At 38.4% G+C, this 1,299-nt stretch overlaps 1 protein-coding gene across 1 annotated transcript; it reads right to left on the bottom strand.

The window, feature by feature from the left end:
• Nucleotides 1-6: 6 nt before the first annotated feature.
• LOC107580475 (adhesion G-protein coupled receptor G2-like) lies at nt 7-1,013 on the bottom strand. The gene is made up of 3 exons (XM_016266170.1): nt 916-1,013; nt 683-823; nt 7-135 (listed from the first exon to the last, which is right to left on the bottom strand). Exons 1-3 carry the CDS (start codon nt 986-988, stop codon nt 26-28), a joined length of 324 nt encoding a protein of 107 aa, XP_016121656.1. The 5' UTR covers nt 989-1,013; the 3' UTR covers nt 7-25.
• Between the last annotated feature and the right edge of the window lie 286 nt (nt 1,014-1,299).

Genomic DNA, 1,299 nt, shown 5'->3' with positions numbered 1-1,299 from the left:
CTCATGCCGGCTGTGATCAGTTCATTCAGTATGACCTCTGACCTCGGTACTGGTCGTTGATCTCATTCAATACCACATCAGAACCTGATCTGGGCTCTTCTGCTGCAGTTATTGTCCTGTCGTCCATCGGGTTGCCTGCAATTACAGAAAAAGAGTTCACATTTTGCACTTCTTAAACAATAGACCTAATCTGGCCAGTGTAGAAATATTGATTATACAACGATAAATGTTTAAAAGTATAAAAGATGTTTTAATTGACTTTGATTAATTAAAGGAATAGTTCACCCAAAAATGAAAATTTGCTGTTTTTATCAGCTGTTTGGACTCTCGTTCTGAAGTCACCCATTCACTGCACTGGTGAGCAAGTGATGTAATGTTAGATTTCTCCAAAACAGTTCTGATGAAGAAACTCATCTACATCTCGGATGGCCCGAGGGTGAGTAAATTTTCAGCAATTTTTCATTTTTGGGTGAACTAGTCCTTTAACAATAGGTTCTGTTCTGTCTAATTTAAATCAAGCTGAATGTATGTGACTAAAACAGAAATAATAAAAGAGAACGTGGAAGAGGGTTGTGCTACCATTTAAAAATCAGTTAGCATCACCTGCTGTTTCAAATAGGAATTTCAGGTTATAAACATGCGGAAAGCTGATTAACAGCCCGTCTAGCAGGTAAATACTCACCAACATCTATAGGTGTATCAGATGCCAAGCTGTCATGGTTTAGGAAAGATGAGCTAGAATTGTTAGAATTCGTCGAGCGGAATGAAAACATTCTTTTCTTGGAGGCTTTGTTTATCTTCTGAGTTGCTGTGCGACTCCATTCTGTTGCGTACAAGAAAGAAAGGCAGTAATTAGATGAATACATGACATAAAAGCAAGTTAGTCATTTGCAAGAACTTACAAAGGCCTCTTACCTGAGTTTTCTGCCAGCCTCAGGCTGCCACAACACAGGTATGTCCTCCATTGTCGTCTGACGTTTTCTTTCATGGCACAATGGAACACAAAGATGAAGAATCCTGCAAGGGAACAGATACATTCTAGCATCAACAGTCCATCAGAATGCTAAAAATAAACCTGACCTGTGTCACCCAATAATGTTACGGATTCCACAAAGGAACTCTGGCACAGTGGGTTGCGTAATGTGAAACTAATTTAAGTAGCACCTGAACACAACAATCCTGAGAAGTGGACAGTGTTAAAAATTATTACTGTTCACTAGTCTGGATTCATTCATTCATTCATTCACTACCATTCAAACGTTTGAGGTCATTAATATGTATATATTTCTAATGTAATAC

The sequence above is a fragment of the Sinocyclocheilus grahami genome, unplaced genomic scaffold (genome assembly GCF_001515645.1).
Source record: "Sinocyclocheilus grahami isolate Dianchi unplaced genomic scaffold, SAMN03320097.WGS_v1.1 scaffold34115.1, whole genome shotgun sequence".
Lineage (NCBI taxonomy): Eukaryota > Metazoa > Chordata > Actinopteri > Cypriniformes > Cyprinidae > Sinocyclocheilus > Sinocyclocheilus grahami.
Note: the sequence above shows the minus strand (reverse complement) of the source record. Positions and strands in the feature narration are given on the sequence as shown.